This window comes from Alosa sapidissima, chromosome 24, assembly GCF_018492685.1.
Source record: "Alosa sapidissima isolate fAloSap1 chromosome 24, fAloSap1.pri, whole genome shotgun sequence".
Lineage (NCBI taxonomy): Eukaryota > Metazoa > Chordata > Actinopteri > Clupeiformes > Clupeidae > Alosa > Alosa sapidissima.
In genome coordinates, this window is record NC_055980.1 from 16,410,201 (window position 1) to 16,430,631 (window position 20,431).

The 20,431-nt window shown below is 43.6% G+C and overlaps 2 protein-coding genes and 1 long non-coding RNA gene across 4 annotated transcripts in view; 1 reads left to right on the forward strand and 2 right to left on the reverse strand.

Moving 5' to 3' along the window:
• The window catches only part of abca5 (ATP-binding cassette, sub-family A (ABC1), member 5), a 43,719-nt gene extending 34,649 nt beyond the window's left edge, over nucleotides 1-9,070 (reverse strand). Inside the window, exons 1-5 of the mRNA XM_042082014.1 lie at nucleotides 8,913-9,070; nucleotides 7,937-8,103; nucleotides 2,856-3,045; nucleotides 916-1,083; nucleotides 514-611 (exon numbers count right to left, since the gene is read on the reverse strand). Coding sequence (XP_041937948.1) covers nucleotides 514-611; nucleotides 916-1,083; nucleotides 2,856-3,045; nucleotides 7,937-8,103; nucleotides 8,913-8,925 — 636 coding nt within the window. The 5' untranslated portion in view covers nucleotides 8,926-9,070. The remainder of the gene's footprint in view (nucleotides 1-513; nucleotides 612-915; nucleotides 1,084-2,855; nucleotides 3,046-7,936; nucleotides 8,104-8,912) is intronic.
• Nucleotides 9,071-9,736: 666 nt separating this feature from the next.
• The window catches only part of kif19 (kinesin family member 19), a 50,476-nt gene continuing 39,781 nt past the window's right edge, over nucleotides 9,737-20,431 (reverse strand). Inside the window, exons 10-21 of one of the 2 annotated variants that reach the window (XM_042082018.1) lie at nucleotides 20,100-20,253; nucleotides 19,398-19,569; nucleotides 18,700-18,898; nucleotides 18,049-18,165; nucleotides 16,587-16,740; nucleotides 15,999-16,120; nucleotides 15,568-15,731; nucleotides 15,204-15,309; nucleotides 14,422-14,545; nucleotides 13,112-13,515; nucleotides 11,848-12,010; nucleotides 9,737-11,422 (exon numbers count right to left, since the gene is read on the reverse strand). In XM_042082018.1, the coding sequence (XP_041937952.1) occupies nucleotides 11,286-11,422; nucleotides 11,848-12,010; nucleotides 13,112-13,515; nucleotides 14,422-14,545; nucleotides 15,204-15,309; nucleotides 15,568-15,731; nucleotides 15,999-16,120; nucleotides 16,587-16,740; nucleotides 18,049-18,165; nucleotides 18,700-18,898; nucleotides 19,398-19,569; nucleotides 20,100-20,253 (2,016 nt within the window). In that variant the 3' untranslated portion in view covers nucleotides 9,737-11,285. Of the gene's footprint in view, nucleotides 11,423-11,847; nucleotides 12,011-13,111; nucleotides 13,516-14,421; nucleotides 14,546-15,203; nucleotides 15,310-15,567; nucleotides 15,732-15,998; nucleotides 16,121-16,586; nucleotides 16,741-18,048; nucleotides 18,166-18,699; nucleotides 18,899-19,397; nucleotides 19,573-20,099; nucleotides 20,254-20,431 lie in introns of both variants that reach the window. The other variant, XM_042082017.1, reaches the window with a different exon arrangement.
• The window catches only part of LOC121699715, a 20,072-nt gene continuing 10,675 nt past the window's right edge, over nucleotides 11,035-20,431 (forward strand). The window contains exon 1 of the long non-coding RNA XR_006027020.1: nucleotides 11,035-11,108. This is a non-coding gene — a long non-coding RNA (uncharacterized LOC121699715). The remainder of the gene's footprint in view (nucleotides 11,109-20,431) is intronic.

The following is a 20,431-nucleotide window of genomic DNA, read 5'->3' on the forward strand; positions in this document are numbered from 1 at the left end:
CCCTTTTTGAAACAGGTGTATTTGTGGCCAAAGTCTCCTGGGTATTGACTCTCTTGAGGCAAGAAGCAGAGTGAAGTTTGCTGTTGCAATCTGGGGCAAGGCTACTACCGGTCCTAGTACTCTCATGAAATGTTTATGTTCCCGGCTTAAAACGTAACGGGGCCAAGCGCTGTTGTTCGCTAACTGGATGATGCTCGTAAATGAGACTGAGCCCTGTTCAAAAATGCAAATCCACCTCAATGAGCCGCCGCGATGCACGTTCCAAACCCACATCTCAGAACAGTGGGTGAATCATTATGGACTTGCTAACTGCGCCTAAAGAGGGTTTGATCTGCATATGCCCTGACTGACTACCACTGCAAAACACTAATGAACAAAGCCACTTTATGAAGATGAAGTGGGTACTACTGGAAAGCCAAAGAGGGAGGTTGGTGTCAATCGTGTGTGAGTCAGAGGCAACGGAGAGCTATGAGTGTGTGATTTGCTCTTGACCTTTGACCCTTTCCCGCTCACCTGGATGATGGCGGCGTCAATAAGGGTCTGCAGGCGCACAAACCCGGAGTACCAGTAATTGGCGGCTCGGCAATTCACAGAGTTGGAGAAACAACTAGCTGTGGGTGTGAGGACAAAGTGAATTAAACAAAAGCATGAGGTAACTGACACAAAGAACTTTTCTGTCTGTCTTTCTAACAATTTATTACATCATAATAAAGTTAAATCTATCTTTAAAATATTATGTTATTTCAACCTTGTCACAATAAAAAGGCAAAATCTGCCATGAAACATTACTATAGTATAAAACTGTATAAATGTAAAAATCCAACCACATATGTATATTTATACAAAATCATATTTATTTATATAAATCATAACAATTTGTCTAGCAGCATGGCCACCACAGACGCCCGCTCTCACCAATGGACTCTGTGTAGTCGCTGGGTAAGGGCAGCTGATTGTAGGGGAACCTGAGCCTGTAGGACATGTTGTCTCGGAAGACAACCCCCGCGTAGCCCAGAGGCTCGTACAGGCTGGCGTTCTCCAGGTCCTCCTCGTTGGCGAACATCTCCAAACGATCCTGCATGTCTAGACACAAAACCCAGCCAGGCCTGTGATAACCCTTTCACGCACTGCAATGTATGTGTACACATGCAGGGCTTAAAGCAAGGGAAATGTTTGTGCCTGAAGTTATCAGTTATAAGTTATCTTTTTTGAAGCCATTAATAATTATGTATTATTTAATTTCAAAATCTTAACCAGCCCAGCCTACTGTATGCCTGAATTCAATTTGTAATGTGCATGAAAAATTTAAACCCTGACAAACAAATAAATGATAAATAAACAAACACACAAGCAGGCAAACATATTGGCAAATCTTTGACTGTCAGTGTACCTCAACCTATTTCTAGAATTTGCTTCATTCTTCTGTTCCAGTCCTCTACAACATCCTCTACAACATTTTGGGCCTGACAAACATGATAGATGTTGTGTATATTTGTGGTACTTTGAGTCCCTCTTTAGATCCATGCCTTGTAATTTGACATAAAGCATGGGGTGCTAACCATAAAGGCTTCCTCAACTGTACCTAACCAGCGTACCCTTATATTTAAATTCCACACTGGCTGTGTGTTAGGATCACTCATTGCCTAAAGTAAAGTGAAACAGACTTAGAAAGTCTACTTCAAAATCTGAAGCAAAATTTCAGTTTTCATGGTCCTCCATTTTTAGAAAACGTTTAATGGGAATAATATAAGAACCAGCAACCTTTAACTAATACAAAGACCCTGCAACTTTTAACTAATACAAATAAACTATCACAATCAAAAGCTGTAGATGTCCACTGGCCTGAATAAAACAACGGAAGCCCATCAGGTCAAACCAATCTTCACGAACATGAAAGGGTAGCAGTGAACGACGCGAACAACTCTCGGACGCCTAAACCGCCAGCGCTTTGCAGGGTTATAATTAGACCAGAGAGTGTGCGTTTCAAAAATAGAGGTAAACACCAGACAAGCACATTTTTCCTGTGACTCACTTCCTTCTGGTTCCGTTCTCATAACGCCCTGAGCTGCACTCATTCATACAGCAGTAATACTGCAGGTATCTGAGGGAGAGACTGACTGAGTTCTGCTGACTGAGTGATCAGAAGTTGTTTCGTAACATGAGCTCCACCACAACAGCAGTCCTAGTATATATGCATACCCAACGAACTTTCCCACGTGCTTAAACTTGCTTTGGATAAAGGCGCCTCATATGCAAATAAATGTTGGATAATTGTGTAATTGTGTACGTGTCTAAGACTTAACAAATTAGACATAACTCAGCCACATAATTTCCAAGTGTTTCAGCTCATATTGTCATATTTGCATTCAGAGCTATGCCTCTGGGTTTATTTGCATCCCCATGTATTCATTTATGAGACGCTTTTTACCAAAGCGACTTACATGTCATTTATATTACAAGGGCATTGTTACATTGCCCCTGAGCAACTCGGGGTTAATTGCCTTGCTCAAGGGCACAACAGTGAAAGCTGGGAATTGAACCCACAACTTTTTTGGCTACTGCATGCTAGCCCAGCTCTTTAACCACTATGCTACCACCAGCCCATCATGTTCATACATTGTGAATGATAACAAAAGCAATCAAAACCTAATTGTCACCACCAGTCATCCTTCATACAAGCAACAAAGCATGTGATCAGACTCTCGGAGCTACTGGGCCAAATAACCAACGGAACTCCTGGGCCAACGTAACCAACCACAGAACTCCTGGGGAAACTTAACCAACCACGGAACTCCTGGGCCAACGGAACCAGGCCCTGTAGCCGTGTGGTCCAGTGTGGGGCTCATCGGACTTACGGAGCTCCTGGGCCACCTCCTCCATGATGTGGTTGGTGACGTTGGTGATGGGGGTGTAGCCGAGGCCCTTGATGGGCAGGTAGTTCTCGCTTTCCAGCTCCATGGTGCCGATGCCGCCGTAGTAGACGTGGGGGTTCAGCGTGCTGATCAGGATGAGCAGACCCAGCAGCAGCAGAGGCAGGATCAGCTCCTGAGGGACAGAGGATCACACACATAGTTACAAAAACACATAAACACACACACACACACACACACACACACACACACAGTTACAAACACAAATAAACACACACACACAGTTACAAAAACACAAACACACACACACACACACACACACACACACACACACACACACACACAGTTACAAAAACACATAAACACACACAGACACACACACACACAGTTACAAAAACACATAAACACACACACACACAGTTACACACACAAAGTCACATAAACACACACAGACACACACACACACAGTTACAAAAACACATAAACACACACACACACAGTTACACACACAAAGTTACAAAAACACATACTGTACACACACACACACAAACACAGACACAAATTTACAAAAACACATACACACACACAGTTAAAAACACACATCCATCATCTCCAATACTCTGTCTTCTTAATGACATTTCTGAAAGCCACATTACGCAACACTTAAAAAAACCCTTGCTCATCTCTCTAACTGTCGCTAAGAAAGTAGTCCTCCAAAACTGGAAATCAAAGATATCATGCCATATCAATTACTGGAAAAACTTAATCACAGAATATTTTACAATAGAAAAACATCATGCACAGAGGGAAGCAAATGTCAGCCTTTGAAAACACCTGGTCCCCTTTTCTATAATTTTTAAATTCAACAAAACCATAACCCCAAGCCCCTCCCCCCTTCCTTGCCCCCTCTCTGTCTTTATCTGTTTGTTTGTTTGATTAATTAATCAATTGTTTAAAAATGATTTATTTGATTTAACTTTATTTCCTCCTTTCCCCCCTACGTTCACCGCTCTACATATAGACACACACTAGCAACACCCAAACATAGCATGTTACCAAAGCCCTTTCCCATAACCCGATCATGACCACTCACAGACCTTTCTACTCAATTACAAACAACTGAGTCCCGTCCTGTCAGTTCTGTCATCGTCCTGTCCCACTGTCTGTCTGCGTGTCTGTCTGTCTCTCCGTCTCACTTGTCTATCTGTCTGTCTCTCCGTCTCACTTGTCTATCTGTTACCTTGTTGCGTTTCATGTGTCTGATGTTTCACTTCACGTGGTGCTATATGATTCCAGGGTCACATAAATGGTTGAGGTAGGACAAATTGTATTTGCATTTGAAAAATATATTACTTAATTCAAAATTAAGTTGTCCTCCGAAGAGGGGGGGTGTTGGTGGGCCAAAAAAAACCACACATACAGTTACAAAAACACATAAAAACACAAACACACACACACAAACAGTTACAAAAACACATAAAATACACACACAAAATAAAATACACATACAAACAGAATGCAAACAGACACACACCACACAGATATATCCAAACACACATAAAGAATGTACGCACACACACACACACACGTAATATGGAGTGAGTCATTATGTATATTGCTCAAGGTTTTTTCAGGTTTCTTCATACTAGCAAGGCTAGTTTTGATACGCAGACTGCTCTCTCTGGTATCTCTATCTGGTATGTCTAGTCCACTTCTGCACCACACGAGGTGCTAGCGAACCCAAGGTCATATGGTCATATGGTCAACACACCCAGGAGAGCTTCCATGTGCTCTATGATTTCAATCTACTGTCATTTGCTTCTCCTTTTTCATGATTCTAACAGACGGCATAAAGAATGTTTTTACATGTCAATAGACCCTTAAGCGCAATCCAGACAGTACTACTGCTCTGGGTGTATGACTGATTGCTCCGAGGCCTATTGAATACTGTGTAGACAGTTTAGGCATTTGAACACAAACTAAATATTGCACATGCGATTGAGTGATGGAATACGTGTCAAAACCCTGAGAGCTGTGCTGGTTTTCTCTCGAGTTCCAATCCTGCACGTTCTAAATTGTGCAAGACACTGCCACACCCAACAATAAACTCGCCTCCTTTGCTCCGCCCACACACAGCTATAGAGCCTGTCAGGGGTCAACCAGTGTGATTTACGTCCAGTCACAATGACCTTTTCTGTCACCTGACCAGAGTTACAGTAATTTCCTTGGACAGAAATCAATTTCACTAGACACAGGAGGGGGTTACAAAAAATGAGAGAAAAAAAAAAACATTATTGCTTCAAGTTGGATTCAAAAGTTGTTGGGGGTTTTTTTTTTTGGGGGGGGGGAGATTGCTTGGCAGGCCAGCTCCATTGCGGCCTGCGTTTGACTCAGAAATAAAGAGGCTCCGAGGCTTGTTCACAGTAAACAACTCCACCGCTGAGCTGGGAATGGCCCATTATCTCCCCCAGATAGCTCACAGCCTGCTGCTGATGATGTCATGACTAAAGAATAGTGTTGGGTGCCATTCTATCTGCTGCGCTCACTGAATTCCGTCTGATTCTCTTGTGTTGGTTTGTTTTTGGTTCCACCTAACTAGCCTGTCTTTATTCATCCACTGTTCTCTCCATCCATCCATCTTTCCTCTCATCCAATAAACCCCCCTTCACTTGCCGTAAACAATCCATACATCCATCCCTCTCTTCATCAACTCATTCATGTATCTATTTATCATTCTACTTTATCTCCCTAATCTATCCATCTATCCCTCGCTCTCTCCATCTCTCTAATCAGTCCATCCATGCATCCCCTCATCCATTCATATACACCGTGTTCCAAATTAAATTAATATGCAAATTGGATTTAAACATTTATTTTTTTTTGTTTTTCAATTAAACTCATGGAGTTCCACTCATTCATGTATCTATTTATCATTCTACTTTATCTATGAATCCCACTCTCCCTCTCCCTAATCTATCCATCGCTCTCTCCATCTCTCTAATCAGTCCATCCATGCATCCTCTCATCCATTCATACAGGCCTACATCCTTCTACATCACCCACCCATCAGTCCATCAATCTCTCCATTTCCCCCAAACCATCTATCCATCCATCCACCAATCACAGAGGTGAAACCATCTGGCTCCCCCAGACATTATTAAGAGGCAGAGACGTCTGACTGAGATGGCCTGCAAATGAGCGGACCACGCACGAGAAACACACGGAGGATTCCTGAGCGGGCGGAAGATTTAGCGCTACATAATCTCCCCCTTCTCATCCACCTACGGCTAAATCAATAGTGCAAAACCAGCACCTGTCTGAGACAGCGAGACAGCGGGAGAGAGAGAGAGAGAGAGAGAGAGAGAGAGAGAGAGAGAGAAAAGAGTCCCTGGCTGGCAGGGAGCATTGCATAACCCCTTCTGAGTTTCATACTATTTAATAACTGCCAGAGAGAGAGAGAGAGAGAGAGAGAGAGAGAGAGAGAGAGAGAGAGATACAAATATAACATGCAAAGAGAAACACAGAAAAGACTAATAGTGAGAGCGATCAAGATACTGAGAAGAATGTGATCAAGTGAGTGAGTTATACAGAAAGAGTGGAGGAGAGAGACAGAAAGAGAGACAAGAGGGAAGGAGAGAGGACTGGTAGAGGAAGAGAGAGGGGGAGACAGAAAGACAGAGAGAGAGAGAGAGAGAGAGAGAGAGAGAGAGAGAGAGAGAGAGAGAGAGAGACAAAGATAAATCCATCTGGAGGCAGTGCGTTGCTGCTGACAGCTTAAGGATAAGGCTCCAGTCTGCGATTAAAAGCATAGTGCTCCATCCTGTCAGCAGGTAGCGACAGGAGCGTAAGTCATGGGAGGCCGTCCAGACACGCGCCTCCTGTCTCCGTCCACCTATTGAGCTGACCGCTAGTCTAATTCCTATCATTTCCTAAAGCGGCCATCCCAGCTTGGCTGAATAAGATGAAACGTTGTGACACATTAAAAATACATTAGCGAAACTGAAGTTTATATGAAAAATACATGCCGAAACTAAAGTAGGGTGTCAGGATGGAGAAAGGGGGGTGAGCGTCGACAAAGTGGGGATGCAAGCGGAATGCCTGCAGATCTTTTTATCCCACCAACACTGCACTCCCCAACTGTGAGATCTGCTGAGTTCTGGGAAAGAGTGTTGTGTGTGTGGTGTGTGTGTGTGTGTGTGTGTGAAATTGAGCCAGGGCTGTACAGTGCTACATATACGTAGCACATGCTACAAAAAAATCAGTCTGTGCTGTGGATGATTTACCAGCTTAGCACCAGTGTCACCTTATTTTCTAGAGTGCAGCCTACAGTAAGGTGTTTGTAACTACATACCGATGCAAGAGATTTTGTGGATTGTGCTACAAAACTATTAACCTCTGTAGCACTAGTGCTATGAGGAAAAAAAGTGAAAAAATGCACAGCCCTGTGAGTGCATGTGCCTAAGATGGCCTGAAGTCATATGGGCCCTCAACAAGATCCTTGGAATAGCAGTGAATCAGGAGTTCCCCGAGCAATGCTATCATGTGACTCTGGTGGCTGTGCAAGAACAGATCGCCTGCTGTGTGTGAATGTGTTTGTGTATGTGTACGTGTACGTGTGTGTGTGTGTGTGTGTAGATTTTTGACCCCTGGGTCTATGCCCACACATCATAATCCCGCTCACCATCAGAACCCTTAATGGCCGGCATGATAGCATCTTGCACCAAGTCCATAAGCAAAATATCTTTTGGCAATGACAGACACTGTAACATTGTTTGTCATGCACAATTCATAAATGTTTCAATAACAACTTTTAATATGTGTAGATCGGTATTGAAGACATCCAATACAATTGCATGGGTGTGAGATATGTAATCTCACACGCCAGAGTGATGACAACTTGGCAGTACCAAAAGACACCTGACACACTTGTTGATAAGACTAATAATGGTGACTATCTGTCTTACTTGTCATTAATGCATATTTAGAAACAGCCTCTGAAAGCATATTCCAGAGTTCCGAAGAGCTGTTAATACGAAACCATAGAGAGATCAAATTGCTCTTGGCACCTGTAAACTTTGCTGTTTGGTCCTCCATTTGATGAGCAGGTTCTTGTAGAGCAGGCTTTTCGTTTGATGCCAGACTCCGGCCTCTCGCTTGTTTATCGGACGCATTCTTCCAGCATGCTGCGACTGGCTGGCATGCGGACGAGTTCTCACCTTGACGTTTGGCACAGCTGTGAGGGAAGCGAAACGACAGCCATAAAGCACGCGGACAGGTAGCACAGCATTCACTTCGTGACGAGTCGTCCCACTTTGCAGTCCGACGTTCAGTCGAGTCAAGAATACGACAAGCATTCAGAATACGAAATTATTTTAAATATATTACAAGGGCACTATCGTTAGTAAGAAACTTGGACCACGCACATGTCGGTTTATCATCAATGACAAGCCACACATGAAACCAAAAACTGGATATTCCGCATACTGGTAATTAACCACGGCGCTATCAACTGTCAAGCAACGCTGTAAACAAAGATTATTTATTATTTTATCATCACTGAGAATAACACCCTTAACCCTTTGATCTAATCTTGCAAACATCAGGCATCTAACAAACCTATCAGTTGTAAAACTAACTGTTCACAACAAACATCCCTTGAATTGTGTGGTTAGATGTAATTTAAGACACAAGTTAGTTAATTCTGTTCTCAGGATGACTGCGATTTCTATTCTTGCAAAACTGAGGTAACGTTACTGCATGTAGATCTCTCATAATATGTCAGCATGGTCAAACATCTCTTCAAAACACAACAATTATAACGGTGTGATTTTATGACTGCACATGGTGCCATACGATATTTTATACGTTAGTAGAGCTCGCATAATTTCTTTCTATAACGTTAGCTAGCCAGCTTGCTAACATCAAGCAAGGTGTCGTTAGGTGGCTGCTGTTAGCAGCCTGCATACGCTAGCTAAGCGACCTGCACTAGTGCCAGTTGGTTTAGCATGCACTGAAAATGGCAACAATGGCGAATGCACTTACGTATGAAATACATCAAGGCCAGCCTTTCATGTTAGCAATCTTTTCTGTGTAGCCTTCTCTCTTCTGCTGTCTACCCGCCTTCGGTGTAAACAAGCAAGAACGAATTCCTACTTTCTCCCTTTACAGCACTTCCGCCTTCCACTGCTTTAACAAGGCCTGTGACGTTTTCCAATCACAAGCAGTTCCACTTGTTGGATCATCTTCATTGGTGTGTGGAAGCATATGGAAGAGGGTCTTCGTTAAAAAAAAAAAATAATAATAGAAAGTTACATATCTTGATAGCACAAATCCGAAGTGACTATTTGTGCATTTATAAATTATTTACTTTGTTATTTTTTCTCTGTTCATTTGAGTAGGCTATTGACCTCTAGGCTAATTGAAATTGTTTATCCTTATGGTGGAGGCTTACAAGCATCTCCCAACCCAGTTCAAGGCAATTTTATTACAAAAAAAAAGTGAGATAAATAATAATAAAAAAAAAAATAGCTCTATCTCCTAAAGCAACCTTTCACTTGTAGGCGGCAATCTTATCTAATGCTGACACACGGACACCGCTTTTGAGCCCACATAATTCAATAGTCATACCAGATATTCAGAGACATTGTGGGCAGCTGGCCTGAAAGTTACTTGATATGGTAGACTACAATAGACAGGCTATGCTTACACGATATTGATTTGTTTAGGTGGCAAAGTAGTATCCACAGTTGCACAACAAGCAATGACCCAGGTAAGGTTACACAAGCACACAAAAAGACAAAAACAGCAAAGTATAAGACCGGTAGGTGTACCACACACACAGAAACAACAGAAACACAACACAATAGTCATGTTTCATTCAAATTTATTTTGATTACAAATAAAAAAATGTACAAAATAAAGTGTAGAAAATAGTATGTATAACCATGTAAAACGAAATAAAACAACAAAACATTGCAAACATCACAGATAAAGGCAGCAGTACAAGACAGATGGTAAAGAAGCCTCATCATTGGCCTCTCCCAGTACAGAAATAGCAGGAGGAGACTCACTGAAGTCCATATGCAGCTTCAAAAGGGGATATTTTAAGTCTAAAACAACGCTGCCACTTTCATTCAAATGAATGAATGGGCCACTGTTACAGTGGTTATTTTAAAGCCAGAAGAGCTGGTTTCACAATGAGGGAATAAGCCTAGACTACTGTATGAGTAAACTGCATTTCAGATGGGGGAAAAACAAATTCAATTTAGTCCAACTAGGCTTATCTGCTGCCTCAGATTGTGACTCAGAGTTTTATAGTGATGTAACTTAACAGCGAACACATACTGAACAGTATATGGTCTTTATATCCTTTGAAACAAAGCAATACACAGTATAAAATGTCTGCACAGAAAGATTGATACTGATGAAGTGGATCAACAATAAGCTGATAATACACAAGGCAACTTTTTGAGCAGTGTTGCAGGGCAAAGTATTGTGGTTCTGGCACATTCCCATTGATATTGGCCAACATTATTTTTCTAAAGAACTTTAATCATCAGCAGGCATATTTTTTTATGAACATCCAATCATAACACATGGAACTGGTTATGTGGTTGCCTAGCAACATTGCTCAAAAAGTTGCCCCATGTATCATCACTTTTAAAGAGGCCTAGAGTATATCTTGCCTGGTAGCCATTCTGTGGTTTCCTTTATACGTTACCCGTTACCCTCGTCATAAGGCCTGGTCCGTCTTTCCCCTCCAGAGGAACTCAATGGCAGGTTTTACCCTCTGTCACTCTAGTCCTATCATCTCACAACTGTTCACATTTGTCTTAGCACTTACATGGTATTCCTTTCTATCTTTTTCTCAATCAAAGAATTTAGCGTCCCCGCAATTTTATCAACTGGGTGGACATCACATGTACTGTAGAGGCCCTTTGGAAACGTGAATGTCAAATATTACAAAGACAAACAAACAAGTACAGCGTCACACAAACGTCGCTGATCCACACATTCATCTCGAGCACTTCAGCAAAAGGGGGGGGGGGGGGAGAAAAAAAACAGGCGAGGGGGTCACGAAACAAGACGAGAGGAAAAAGCATTAGAACGTTACGCCTCTCAAACCATCTCTCTCCCTCGCTCTTTGTGATCAGCCCAAGGCATTGTCAACATCTCCCAAAGGTACAGTAGGTTAGTGGATCTGTGCGTGTCTGTGTGTGTTTGTGCGTGTGTGTATGTGTGAGAGAGAGAGTGAGACATTTACAGTTCACAGCCCTCCTAGTCGCTAACTAAATATTAGAGCCCTTTGCAGAGTCTGGACTTCTTCGTTAGTGCTGGTGTCGTGGGAAGGGTTCACTTGACCACAGTCCGGGCCTGCTCTTCTGTGGTCAGCTGGGGAAGGTGGCAGCCGTCCCCTCAGTGCTTGCGGGTGCGCTGCCCCCCTGCACCCGTGGTGGTGACGTAGAGCAGAGGCTGAGGCTGGCGGAGCTGGGGTCCACGCCGCAACTGGCCCAGCTGAGACAGGGAGCTGGTGCCGTTGTCCACAGTTTGGCCTGGTATGAAAAGATGGAATCAATCAACTATTTAAACATTTAAACATTTTGAAGTAACAAAAAAAGAAAAAGAACCTGAGAAAAAAGAAAGATGGAATCAATCAACTATTTAAACATTTTGAAGTAACAAAAAAAGAAAAAGAACCTGAATCTGAAATTGAGAAGGAACTGCAAATTGCATTATAGCGTACCAAGATATGGCTAATTGCTTAAAAGGATACTGCCAGTGGAAAGAATTTAAAACGTTTTGACCAAAGTTTTCAAAAATAGCTCTTCAAAGCAAAAAAAAAACCACACTAACATCTTTAAAACGTGGAGACTTTTTTTTTTTTTTTTTTACTGCACCACAATAAAACCAAACATTCTTCATACATATAAATAGCATGGCATGACTCAAAGGGGAGAAAGGAGGTCATGATGCTAACCGGTGGTCTGGGAGGGGTGGGGCAGGCGTCCTTTGGCCAGGGGAGGGACTCCTCGGTGCTGGGGGCGGAGGTGTGGGGCTGGGGGCCGGTTGATGTGGAGGTGGGGGTCTGAGGTGCTGTCGAGGGGCCGGAACCGCTGTGCTGTGGTCTTAGCCTGAGACAGCTGTGGGGACAAAGAGGCATATCTTTACAACTAGTAAGTAGTAAGTAAGTAACATTTATTTATAAGGCACATTTAAAATATGGTGTACACTGACCAAAGTGCTAGTAGAAAGAGGCAGTGCACAGCATATGTGAGCGGAGCATAGCGCATGTCATAGAAACTTCATTTGCTTCATTTATGCTATTGCTAACATTTCAGAATCTGTACTACAATATGCACTCTGCAATTTATTTAGCATATAATGCAGATACTATTCTGTAGCTGTGGTTAAGTAATGTCTGCCTTCATGTAAATATTCATTATGTCATTAAAATAATTAGGGCTGTCAAAATAACTGATTCATTTCGATTAATTAATTTGAGAAAAAATAATTGATTAAAAAAATGTGTGCAGATTAATCGATTCCGTATGACCTTTGACCCCGAGCCGTTCTAGTCAGTAAAAATTAGACTGTAAAATGAAGGAGAGAGAAGAAAATGTGCTGCCTGGATCATTGATTGGAACATTTACTTTTAAAAAACGGCCTGATGGTGTTGATAAAAATAAAGTGTTGAAAATAAAATCCTCTGCAATGTCTGCAGCAAGGAATTTGCATATCACTGGAGTTCATCAACTCTATAGTCGCACATCAATGCAAAGAAATAAGTGTTGACATTGAGGGGAGTGTTAATTTATTTTCATTGTGTCCCCTAGGTTATATCTGTGGCCTGAAATGCCTTGTATGTGAAAAAAAAAAAACTTATTCCCGAAGCACTTGTGAATTTATTTCCTCAGCATATTGGGTCATATCATAGATTATTATGGCAATTATTTGAACACTGAAAATAATAATAAAACAGTTTTTGAACTTTAATGTCGCTAATGCTGATTATTCAATGATTCATTTGAATTTAAATATTTAAAATGCTTTCACAGCAAAAATTATATATGCGATTAATTTAGATTAATTAATCACAGAGTATGTAATTTTTTAATCGATTGACAGCCCTAAAAATAATATTTACTTTGTTTATGTTAATAAGAGGCCCTTGTATCAGTAAAACCATAAGTATATTATGAGATGTGTAGTTTCTTTGAATACATTTTTTTAACTGTACTTACAGCTTGGCCTGTGACCTCGAAAGAGCGAGACCTCTTCTTGCGCCGGCGGGCCTCAAAGTCCTGCTCGCGGTGGGCGCCGGCGTTCTTGGCGGCGTTCTGCTGCCGCTGGCGGGGACGCGTCCAGGTGCCGTCGCCCGTGCTGCTGGACAGGTTGTCGTCTGAGGTGGCGTGCCGCAGCTCGGGGCTGGCCTGGCGACCTCCGACACTACCACCGACGCCGGGTCCCCGAGGCGTGGGGGGGCCGAGGGGGGGCGCCTCGCTCAGCGACAGGCTGCTCTTCTGCTTGTGGGGGTCCAGCGGGGAGGGCGGCAGCAGACGCAGGGCGTCCACCTCCAGGGCCTTGGAGCGTCGGCGCGCCGCCTTCACGGCGATGCTCTCCACGCCACGCATGATCTGCTGACGCTCTGAGAGGGAGACAAAATGGGGAAGAACCGAGTGGGCTGTTAGCATGGAGGTATCATATAGAACTGGACAGAGTGAGAGAGTATCGCCCCCATTCATTGCATTGAACGATGCTAGGCTAGCTAAGCCAAAAATATACTGCCAAATATACTGGGCTGCTGCCCTTTTTAAAAATGTGCTCACTACATGTGCTCACTTCCACCCACATTTTCACAAACAAGCCAGTTAGGTGCCACATTATAGATGGCCACAAATTATGTCAACCACATGGATTGGCTGATCCTACTGGCAGAAAAATTGCCAGTTCATCCACCAATCTTTGAATTTCCCCTTAGGGATCATAAAGTATCTATCTATCTATCTATCTATCTATCTATCTATCTATCTATCTATCAATCAAACAGGATTGCACAATCCACACGGACAACATTATTTTGTGCCCAACAAGAAAGTGACACCTGATTGGCTTGTTGGCGGTGGCCAACTGGGAAGCTAGCCCTCTAAACCCTCACCCCCCCTGGATGTTTTACAGATTTGTTCACCATGCCTGTGGTCTCCTTTCAGAGTCCTTGGGAGAACCATGACAACACATCCAGCACTGGCTGAATTATTTCCAATTCTGATGTCTATTTATGCACTCTCCAATCCTTTTATGGACCCTTTCAAGAGAGTTCCATTATCAGCATCATAGTTGGCCCCACAAGACTTCCTTTTTAACATTCCATATGTTATCTTAATGCAGAGGAAGTAGATTGGGGCCCAAATATAATGTTCAAGCATTGTTTTTGTTTTTATTGTTGAAAGGGTCTGAAATGCCTACTATGACTCACATGCCTGAACAGATGAGAGATGAGAGGAGAACTTTAGATTCTTTAGACGTGATTCGACTCAGAATGGGCGGCGCGTACCTTTGCGTGTGAGCGGGATGTCGGTGCCGTTCTCGCTGCTCTCCGGAGACGAGTCCAGGTGGCTGCTGAGGCTGTGGCTGAGGTGGCTGTAGCTCAGAGCACTCTCAGGTACGCACGGGTGCAGCTGGGGGCAGAAACAGGCCATCGCACAGCGGTCAGTCAGTTTGGAAGCATTAAGGAGAAATGAATAGGGACTTGTTGCCATGTGAACATTAAAGCAACACAATGTAGATATACAGATAGATAGATAGATACTTTATTCATCCTGAGGTACATTTTTAGTTCTTTTCAATGTAGTTTCACCTTAAACTAATGGCTTCAAACTCATTTTGATGCTACGCTGACTTACAATGTAGATAATGGACTCTCTGACATTGAGCCTCTGAGATGTGCGCCTGGAAAGCATAGTATTGTACTCTGTAATGTTGTCGAAGGTAGGCGCGTGCCCATTTTCATCAGTATTAGACAAACTGGGTGCCTGGTACATTGAATACTGATGAATAGGGAAATTCCTACATTGTTTTACTTTAAGCAATTCACTCGAAGAAACGAAATAGTTTCAAATACCTGTATCAAATTTGTTTAAAACAATCTACATACAGTATATTTAGCCTATAAAAATGAGCCGAAGAACCATTTAACTAGGGGGTTCTAACCCAAACCATTTAAAGGTTCTTGGGCAGACGTTCAAGACAGTGCAGTAGATAGACAGACAGACTGTAGATAGATAGATAGATACTTTATTGATCCCCAAGGGGAAATTCAAGTTTGTGACCTCTCACCTCTCTGTTGCCCAGGCCATTGATGTGTATAGGTGGAGGGGTCATCACCACAGAGTTCTTCATCTGTCTGGCATGAGGACTGTTTTTGAAGACCCGGTTGTTGTCGCTGGACGGAGACAGACACACAGACAGACAGAGTGATGAATATATCCAGTGAGTGGGCTGAAGCTGACTTTCTGTCAGAGCCTCTCAGGGGTGCTGCTAGAAAATGTGAGCCCTATGACAGACAATAATTCCCCCAGAATATAGGGGGTGTGTCTCTCTGGGGGCCCCCTGTCAGTGCTGGGCCCTTAGAACCGTTCTAACCCCCCTACCCCCCCCCCCCCCCCCCCCCAGCGGTGCCCCTGGAGCCTCTGATACATACCCCTCAGGTTCAGGCAGGATGGGGGGCAGAGTGTGTCTGCGGATTTTGGCCCGACCTCGCCGGTTGTCCGAGCCCAGCGTCCGCACGCTCTCCTGGTCAGAGTCCAGCTCTTGCAAGGGGTCGCGACCTCTACTGGCGAGAGTGATTTTGGGCAGAGAGCCCTCCTGTGAAAGAACAACATACCCTTGTTTGGTCAGATCTGAGTACAATTGTATTTGTAAGCAAGCAGTGGCAGTTATAAATGTGTGTGAGCACTGTAGGTCTATGGCTTAGACCCCACAGTAAAGATATGGCAGGACAACCAGTCAACATCCAGTATTTACATTAAGGGATAACCATGTACATGAGATACAAATAATAATTAGTAATAAAATACATAAATAAAAATTAATAACAATTGGAACTATCATTTTTTAGTAAGTTTCACCCACCTTCAGTGTGCGTCCGGTAACCTTGTCCAGGGCCATGATGCGGTCCAGGCTCCTCTCGTCCAGCTCTCTCATGTACATCTCATACAGCTCCTGCAGGTGTGGGGGCACCAGGAGACTGTGGTCTGCAGCCACACAAACACACAATAGAGTCAGAAACACTGTCTCACACACACATACACACACACACACACACTACAACAATCACACCTGACTTTGACTGCTTCAATTTCTGACCTGTCAAATTTCACTGATGAACTGAGATATTATCTACCACAGATAGACTATGACCACAGATAGACATCTGATGGAATGCTCACTATATAGGAAATACCATCAAGTATCCAAACCCTAAAAAAAAAGCGGTTTCCAGGCAGCATCCTGTATTTGGTTGGTCTCGCTAACACCAAGCTTGTGCAAAATTCCAGAATTGAATTGAAACTGGCTCTTAAATTCCAATTTCTTGAATTTCACTTGCATTTCAATTGAGGTAGCAAACAGGAAGCAGAATTGCAATTTCGCACAACCCTGCCTAACACCTGTCTTGATTCTGTGCCCAGCTCCCCCCTCTACTCAAGCTCATGGGCTCACCGATGATGAACTGCCGCTGCTGCTGGATGATCTCGTCACAGAGATGGCGGTGCTGCTCGAAGCGCTGCACCACGGCGTCCTTCTGCCGGATGACGTTGTCCTTGAGCAGTGCGTGCGACTGCATCTCCGCGTTCTCGATCTCCAGCTCATGCACCTGTAAGGTGCGGGCGAATCAGTTAGACATGACGAGATAGTTAGAAGAGGTAATGTCGTGGAAAATGTCCACTCTCTTGTCCAATTAACAATTAACACTTAACTATTTTACTAAATAGCACTCTGGACCAAGGTGTCCGAAGGAGACAAGGCAGACAGGAGATCTCTGAAGACTGTTGATCTTTATTCCCTGTATTGCAGTGATAATACAGCCCAAACTATGTCCAGACCAACCATCAAAGCAATAGGGTGAGATGTCTTCAGCTGGCGCCCCCCGACAAGATCTGACCTACGGGGGCTGCGGCATATCTTTTATACCCCTTCTCGCACCATCCCCAAACACACCTGTTATCCAATCAGCCTTAAGTAATATCCATCATATTGGTGGAAATCATCTGTCTATCATCCATAAAAATATATGCAAAACTGTGTAACTTTGGGTTTTCTGGTTTTCTCCAGTTTTCTTATGATGAAGACTTTCTTATCTCGTTTACTCCATATGAGGTAGCTTCTACCTGGTGCTTGTCCTTGCTCTGTCCCAACCAGCTGACCATCTAATGAGGACATAGTCTCCTCCCGGCTTCTACAGTACTTTCCACTTACTCCCACCGCTCTGACTGTTAGTCTGGGTTGCTCATTATTTTTTAATGACTTTGAAGTGCTTACAGTAAATACAACAATATCAAAGTTTATGAAACCATGAAGTCAGTCTCTTGAATCATGAAAAAGCACCACAGAAATGTCGGAGATGCATGTTACTCCTTGACATTCAATCTATCCTGATATAGATATCTTGCTGCCATCACATAGGATGTTTGATTGGTAAGAAAAGCCAGAGCCATTAACAGACATCAATGAACTACAGGACTAGTCTTCCTGGAGCAATTCAGGGCCTTGATCAACTTCACTGCAAAAAATCCTAGAATTCAAAATCTAAGTGAGATAAATACCGGTAAGCTTAAAGCAAGGGAATATATACTTATTTTCTAATATTTGCTTATAACAAGACATTGTTGCACCTTTTTTGCACCATGAAAGTTTGTTGTTATGTGGAAATAACTACTTAAAATAAGCATAATTATCTGGCAAGATTTGCCAATAGAACAAGAAGATTTTCACAGTACAAGGCAAAAAAAAATTAAATCAAGTGCAAAAATGTCTTGTAATAAGCAAATATTAGACAAATAAGTACTTGACTTAAACTTATTTATCTCACTTAGATTTTGAATTCTAGGATTTTTTTGCAATGTTTTTGTTTCTGGCTACCGCATGCTAGCCTGGCTCTTGAGCCACTCCAGTGGTTCCTCACCTTGCAGAGAAGGCCCAGGACCTCACGCTGCTCCTCAGAGCTCACACGTCTGGGCAGCAGCTCCTCCAGACGCCGTGCCTTCTCCCTTAACTCCAGGAACCGCCGCTCCAGAGACGACTGCAAGGAGCAAGAGAGAGAGAGCGAAAGAGAGAGAGTAAGGGAGGGAGGGAGGGGGAGGGAGAGAAGGAGGGAGGGAGAGAGAGAGAAGGAGGGAGGGAGGGAGAGAGATACACAGAGAGATACAGGAGGAGAGAGAGAGAGGGAGGGAGGGAGGGGGAGGGAGAGGGAGGGAGGGAAGGAGAGAGAGAGAAGGAGGGATGGAGGGAGGGAGGGAGAGAGATACACAGAGAGATACAGGAGGAGAGAGAGAGGAAGGGAGGGAGGGAGAGATACACAGAGAGATACAGGAGGAGAGAGAAAGAGGGAGAGAGGAGAATAGAGGAATAAAGTCCTTATTACTCATTGACATTTGAGAACGCCGTACAATTTACATATTTACATATTCTTTTTAAAATATGAAATACAATCAAAACTCTTCATAAAAATGGTCTGATTTCATGGCAACCCATTTCCCTCCAGGGTTTACAGTAAATCCTACATTTCAGTTGTTTCATGGCACCCTCTAGTGGTATAAATGGGGAATTGCGTTACCTTCTGTTTACGGATCTTCTTCTGCTCGGCCATGAGTGTGACTAGGTTCTCCCTCGCCATGGCAACCTCCTGCGTCTCGGTGCTGTCGGGCGGAGACTCGGGCGAGTCGGAGTCCTTCTCGCTCTCGTCCTTGTGGAAGGTCTCCTTCCTCCTCTCCGCTCTCCACTTCCTCCTGCGACGACAGCGCTCTTGCTCCCAGCTGAGGAAGGAGAGGGGGACAAAGCCTGTTAGATGGATGGATGGATGGATGGACTGATGGAAAGACTGACAGATAGATAGATAGACAGATAGATAGATGGATATATGGATAGAAATATAGATAGATAAGTGGATAGATAGATCACTTTGGTGGGTACTCTTTAGACCATTTAGGCACGCCTGTGTGTGTGTGTGTGTGTGTGTGTGTGTGTGTGTGTGTGTGTGTGTGTGTGTGTGTAAGGTTGTTTACTGTGACTCAATGTTTTGTGACTCAATGATGGACGAATCTGGGCATCATGGTTGATATTGTCCAGCTCCATCAGGCAAAAATGATGGTGTGCATATGCATATGTATATGTGAATGTGGGTGTTCTGTGTGTGTTCATCTGTGTTGTGTGTGTGAGGCTCACTCTGCGATGGTCAACAGGTGTTTTGAGGTGTCGATCTGGATCTGGATCTATATATATATGTATGTGTGTGTGGGGGGGGGTGAGACTCACTCTGCGATGGTGAGCAGGTGTTTGGAGGTGTCGATCTGGATCTCCATGTTGCTGTTGTCCAGCTCCATCAGGCTCTTGCGGATCTCCATCTGCTGGCGGAAGGCGTCGATCAGCTGCTCCCTGAGCTGGTCCATCTCCGCCCGACTCTGCTGGGTCGAGTGGGCCTGGACCTCTGCTACACACACACACACACACACACACACACACACACACACACACACACATGAAGGTCTGTTTGAGGGTGGTATCTGTGCCTTATCTTGAGGTGTGCGTGTAAAAACGTGTCTTGTCTGGTGCATAGAATCCAAAGAGAAATCGGTGTGGTCTGGTGTTTTTCTCTCTATTATTGTGCTGCTCTAATTGTAAAGCACTTTGAGCTGCATTCTGTATATGAAAGGTGCTATACAAATAAAGCTTATTATTATTATTATTATTATTATTATTATGGTGTCTTTTTTTATATAAACACTGGTTTTTAGTTAATCTAAGGCCTTGTACACTATTTTGTTGAATTTGAATAGAACATTACTGAAGTGTCAACTTCAGAGTGTACTGTGCTGTCTCCCTTTATTCACCTATCCATCTTTGTGTGTGAGTGTGTGTCCATCAGTGTGTGTGAGTGTGTCCACCTGTGTGTGAGTGTGTCCATCTGTGTGTGTGTGTGTCCATCTGTCTGTGTGTGAGTGTATCCTCTCGTCTTACCCTGCACGTGGCGGATGTCCGTCCGATCGGGGTTGTGTCGGCTGGTCTGCTCGGCGATCTTCTTCTTGAGCCGCTGGATCTCGCTGCGCAGGTCGGCGATGATGCTGGTGTACTGAGCGATGTGATAGGACACATTCAGCAGGTTACGCTTCACCTGGAAGGGGTAGAGGGAGAGAGAGATAACGTGAAAAAGAAGCAGAGAAATATGAGATGGTAGAGATGGTGGTAGACAGGTAAAAAAGACACTCAAAGCAGCCTATATTGAGAAATTGCACAATGCAATTCAGGAGGAGTTTGAATCTGATGCATTACCTAGAAAATAATCTAATAAT